Raw genomic sequence first — 6,000 nt, forward strand, 5'->3', positions numbered from 1 at the left:
CGCCCACGTGAGTCGTCCCGGGCAGCGCAGAGCTGCTCCGGTGTGCAAAGTCCATCCCAGCGTCTGCACCGGGATCGCCAGCAGGAACCGACCCGCTGCAAGTGACGTATGGTGGCTTGGAAATAAGCACTCCCAAATGAAAAACGGTTTCATTTTTTAATAAAAATAGAGAGAGAGAGATGATAAATTGCTAAGAAACAGCACGAGAAAGCAGGTTTGTTCATTTTTACAGCTGTACAGACCGTTTAACAAGGCAATGCCTGGCCTRTTGTCTCAAACTGCTGTCGCCGGGGGATCTGGGAATGCTCAAAACAGGTAAACTGGGGAAATCAGCGCTGACTGATTTTTAGCAAAGTCTCATGAAAATAAAGGTGCGACTTTTGTTATTTTAACAGCTTTTTATACTGCTTTTTTGTTCTTAATGTGTTGTCTGTTACGGATGAAAGCAAAACCAGGACTCCGACACAAATTTTGTTTCTTAAACCTACATGTATTCCCTCTATAGTGCTGTTTTATGTTTGTAAATATGGGATTTCTTCTCCTAACCCCAAAAYGTGGCTGGTTCCAGCTGAGCATTATTTGCAAATCTCTGTCATATGTCAAGTAATAAAATTGGCTTCAGGTAGGGACTGAGCATTGATCAAATAAAGAATAAAATCTGTGCCCCAATTTATTGCTAGTTACATTGTGCCCTTGGGAGCTAGAGATTATTTACAGGAATAACAAGAATATCCACAGGTTATAATAAGACTAACAGAACTTTTGGAAGGGATTTAAGATCTCCTGCGTCAGAGTGGAGTTGTAGTTCTCTGGAAGCAATAGATGTTCCCCATYGGATCAGTCCCAGGTGCCTTCCTGGAGCTCCCCCGCTCCATCCATCGGGCTCAGGATGGTGGATGTGATCCCGCGTGGCAAATCCGCRCCCTCCGGGGCTGCAAGCGCTGCGCAGGAGGCGTGCAGGAGTATCCTTCAGGGCTTCTGGAGGTGTTTCATCTCCCACAGGCTCTCCGAGATATATCCCCGGTCCCCCCATGCAGATCCAGGTCTCAGCGTGGGCGAAGGTGGGACCCCGTGTCCCTCATCGTTCCCATCACGCCGACAACGCTGGTGCCGCTCCGTGCTACCTCCTGGAGGCATAGGCATAGGAGGGCTCTTTGGGCATCCTTGCATCAGGCTCCACGTTCTGTCTTTTAGCCCATCTTTCTTTACCTCAGCATCAGATGCTTGAATTTATAGCCCCACTCTGATGACTGAGTCATCTGGGTCCTGAAGCAACCAGGCACGTTCATGTTTTTAATTAGGACCCATTGAAGTCCAGGGAACTTGAGAACATGCTCAAGCACTTGGCCAAATGCGGTTCCTTGGCTGACTCAAGGTCTCCAATAGTCCCTTTAAAATTAGTTGGACAAATCAAGTAGGGTGAGCTATTAGGCTGTAAGCTARGGCTGCAGCTACCTAAAGGAAAGCTAGATAGAGACTTTCAGGAAAATATATTTGAAGAGATGTATACGTCTATGTTCCCACTTCAGAGTGCAAATATTACAAAGGTGACTGCACAGTTTGCGCTTAACCKACAACCATTACATAAATAAGCGTTAACAAAAGGTATCACTTTGCTGTGGATCCTCTCAGGTCCTTCACACTTCCAACAACATGGCACGTTTGCCCACAAAAAGTTAAAYGCCTAGAAAGGTCACTCCTGTATCCTGAAGTATTTTACAGTCAGTAATTAGCAGGCCCTCGGTTACGAATGAAGAAAGGGCTTGCTTTACAAACCAATGCTTAGCAATATTCTATAGGTCCRTTAAAGGCAATGGTTAATTGTCGGGTGCCAGTTAGAGTGATTACATCTGCCATCTCTRAAGGGAGCGGGAATGCTGTCACTCACTTTGAAATGGCTTGCTGCATTCATCAGTCTAGTTGGCATAGAAAAGTTATAACCGTACAAGCCATATGGAGGATGTAAAGAACAATTAAGTGCTTCCCGAGCAATGGGACTTGATGGGAAAATGTTTCCAGATGCATGTAATCCATACAGCATTTGACTAGCAGAATTGGGCACTTGTAGACACTGCCCATTTAAGTCTTCAGTTTTACCATTTTTCAGATTTGTTATGCCGAGGGAAGAGAGTTTTGGCACATCCACCATGAAGTGGGGTAAAACGTGCGGGTTGGTGCCTCCCAGCTTTTCATGGCTTGGAAACACAAGAGACTGTTGTCTTAAAAAGCTTGTAGGACAAATCTTGTAGTAGAGGGGCACGTTGAGGTTGTGTAGGTAGGTTTCAGGACACGACACGCCAATGTTGCTYGCTGACAGATGAAACGCAGGAGGTGAGCAAGATGGAGAAAGCAAGGAATTCAGAGGAGATGGCGTCCCACCACTGGAGGCCACGGGCGAAGAACTGGAGCTCCCACCTAGAAATGAGAACAGAAATCGTCAAAACTGTGCTAGCTGATGTTCACAAGCAAGAATCCCTCGGCGGACTCCTGCTCTCACTCCAGATCTCCCTGCGACTGGTATCCATCCAAACGCAAATCAGGTCCTGGAAAATGGGAAGATCTGGCCATAAATTAATTATTGTCATTACTTGGCACTTGTCTAAGAAAAAAATTCATGCACATCTAATCCCATTAATTTCCCTGAGATAACTATCAGGTTTGGTTCCACACAGACTAGTATCTGCCCAGGTCTGTGCCTCTCTGTACAGCTAATAGCCTTCTCCTGTTATACATGCACCATTGGTATTTTAGGTTCCCTATTTTTCTTGCAAATTATTGGCAGCTTTCCCCCCCTTGTATATAAGAACAAAAAAATGTATTCAGCCTGACGGGAAATTTTTTGCACCTTCCTGCTCACAGGAATTGACTAATTTTACTTGGCTTGCCATGAAGTTTGAAACATGCACTTGAACACTATAGGTGTCTCAAGAAGGTTTAAATGCAGACGTCATTTTAACATTCTCTTTTCTTAAGTGAATCAATGACCACTTTCATAATTCGGGAGAAAAGCGACCCCGGCTTACTTCACGCATGCAAGTACTCTCGAGGCTACTTGGGTGCAAGAGCCTTGCTGAGCGCGGTTCCCTGCTCCTCCCGCGGCACATCCCCGCAAAACTAGGAAGCCGTGGTTGCTCCGGCGTGGGAAGGGTGCGCTGGGACAGCCATTCCTCATGCTAAACAGATGCTATTTTAATCTAACTCCGTTAAAGAGACATATGCCCCGGCTCCACGTTCATTAACCCATTCTTTTAGAGGTTTTTTGCACCTTATTTTCAATGTTTTGTTTTGTTTTTCCACCTTGTTTTGTCAGTGTCTCTGGGAAAGAAAGGAGGGGAATGCAAGTTTGGTTCTGCTCTGTGTTATTCTGAATTTACACTTAATTCAAAATACTGTATTGTCTGGATGTGATCTGCTCAGCTTTTATGTGCAGTCAGCTATACAGAATCAACTGGAGTAATAAAATCATATCTGCTAGTGCATTAGATCTAAAACACACRAAGATTTTGGACGTGGTGCAAGTTAATTTTGCTCCCAAACTCCCAGCAAACAGTACTTCTTACAGGTTGAGCAAAGCGCAGGCAGCATCCACTTGCAATAACGCTGGAAAGTTTTACAGATTTCCCCCCCTTYCCCGCTGATGTCAAGGGCTGTTTCAACAGGGACATCAGGAGGAGCGGATGCCGGGCAGGGATCTCTTCCCCTCCTGATGTACCTACCCCGCCTGAATCCCCGCTGGCATTAAAGGACTTTTGGTCATGCAAAATGAGGTGATTAGGGCGGTATTCGCGAGCGCGAGGCAGTGCAGGATCCCTCTGCAGCTAGCTACGGGCGAGCAAACCGCGTTAGCGTACGGTACAAAACGCCTTAACCCGAAATATCACCCCATTTCCAGGACCGGTTTGGAAATGGGGATCACGGCGGGGAAGACAGAATAATGCAAACAGCAAGAATAGAAATATAAAATAGAAATATTCTATATAGAAAGAATAGAAATATTCAAATAGAAAGAATACTTTCTGGCGTTTTTATTAGACTTAAAAATCCTAAGCTCATCGCCAAATTTTTCCTCATTATTCAGCAAATTGTTCTTGCTTTCTTTGAATTTGTCGTCCGGTTTGGGGGCTGCAGCATTTCTGTCTTTCAGCTTTTCTTCAGAAATGCTATTTTATTTTTAGTAGGAATGGAGACTTTGTTATATTTATATTATTTCAGGAAATCGACCCTTAAGAAAAATACCGAGTCTATTAAGACTAGCAAAAAAATTCCTAGGAACCGCTGATGTTTTGGAAACTGTGTGACAGATTGCAAAGGCTGTGCACGGTCTGTCAGTCCCCTTGCAACGTGTCCATCAGTCCCTCTCCCCCGGGCCCGCATCACAACCTTCCAGACAGGTTCAAAAGTAGCATTTTACACGAGGCCTCTTCTGCAAAATGTAGCTATCTTTGCAACCGATAAACCTCTGGATTTCTCCCATATCGTTACGAGGCTGATTTTTATGTCTTTATATTTCTACACTTGTACAGCATAAAATCTTGCTGTGATAAAACGAGCAATATTTTCCTGGAGAGACAGGAAAGATTATGGATGTCCTAATACAAATGCCTTCGAAAAGTTCACAGTGTAAATGAGAGTTAGACTGGCAGCTTTAACTTAACTTAGAGCTCTCCAGTGCACAAACGCGCCGTTATTTTTTCCCTCGGCCCCCCGAGTAGGCAATTTTCAGGCAACATTTCCAAAAGCCGTTTTTTCTGAAAACGGACTGCAAGGGACAGATCTGCGCAAATCAGGCGGAGGGAGACGATTTTCGCTAAAAAGCTTTTCTATCCTTCCTGCAATTCTGTGGAGTCAAACGGGCTGTGGGGCTGCTGCATCCTAAATACGAGATAATTTTCTGTGGAACAACGCGTTTGTGCGCACCAGAGAGGCAAACTGGAGAAGACACGCGCATTTGCTATTATCCCGTTTGTAGATAACGGTCTGCAAACGGTGTGAAACCATCAGCACAGCAGGACCACAGCGATAACAACCCTATTCTAAATTAACCTTTCGCATATCTAGATTTTTTTCTCCGTATCTAAATCTTACTGCGGACGGACATCGAGCCGTTACTCGTACCTGCACGGGGTCAGCGCTCTGCTTCTCAACTCGATTTTTACAGGAGGTTTTTCCTCTTTTTTTCATTCTTTTTTCCTTTTTATTTTTATTTTCCTTTTTTCTTTCTTTTTTTTTTTTTCCTCTTGTAGAAAACCCGTGGCGTTGGATTCCCAGGACGGTGCATTTGCCGCCCGCTCGCTCCCTCTCTCGCCCCCTTTGACTCCGCTCGGATTTTCAGCCCCGCGCGCGCACTTGCCGAAGCCCCCGGGCGCCCGCGCAAGAGCAGGGGCCGCTCCGCGCATTTCCCCGGCCGCTGCGCGGACTCACCGGGGCTCTCGGCGCCGAAAGCCTGGAAGTCGAGGGCGAGGGGGGGCCGCCAGGGCAGCGTCTCCAGGAGCCCGTCCAAAACGCCCCTGCGGAGCGAGAGCGCGGTCGGGGGCGGCTCCGCGGCGCGGCCGGCGCTGCGCGGAGCCGCCGCCGTTACCTGTTGCGCCCGGGGTCGCGGAAGCCCTTGGCGAAGGGGTTTCTGTCGATTTTCAGCTTGGTGATCTGGAGGGGGGGGGGAGGCAGAGGGAGGCGTCGGAGGGCGCAGCGCAGGGCCGTTCGGCGGGGCTGCGCGGCGCTGCGCGGCGCGGCGCGGTACCTGCTGGTTTTGGTAGGCGGTCACGGTGGTGAACTCGGTCTCGCCGAAGGAGAAGCTCTGCACGCCGGCGGCCGGCAGCGCCTGCAGCGGCGCCCCGTCGAGGCGCCCGTCCCGGGCGATAACGTGCACGCGGGGCCGGTACTTGTGCATCGACTGCAGGATGATCTGCGCGGCGGAGGGGAGCGCGGCGCCGTGAGCGCGGCCCCCGCGGCCCCCGCGGCCCCCGCGCCGCCGGCAACCCGCTAGCATCCCCAGCGGGGACC

At 48.4% G+C, this 6,000-nt stretch overlaps 1 protein-coding gene across 1 annotated transcript in view; it reads right to left on the reverse strand.

The window, feature by feature from the left end:
* Nucleotides 1-1,804: 1,804 nt before the first annotated feature.
* The window catches only part of TBX22 (T-box 22), a 20,233-nt gene continuing 16,037 nt past the window's right edge, over nucleotides 1,805-6,000 (reverse strand). The window contains 4 exon segments of the mRNA XM_026066283.1: nucleotides 1,805-2,415; nucleotides 5,422-5,507; nucleotides 5,579-5,643; nucleotides 5,738-5,902. Of these exon segments, the coding sequence (XP_025922068.1) occupies nucleotides 1,805-2,415; nucleotides 5,422-5,507; nucleotides 5,579-5,643; nucleotides 5,738-5,902 (927 nt within the window).

Source organism: Apteryx rowi, unplaced genomic scaffold (assembly GCF_003343035.1).
Source record: "Apteryx rowi isolate R43461 unplaced genomic scaffold, aptRow1 scaffold_24, whole genome shotgun sequence".
NCBI lineage: Eukaryota > Metazoa > Chordata > Aves > Apterygiformes > Apterygidae > Apteryx > Apteryx rowi.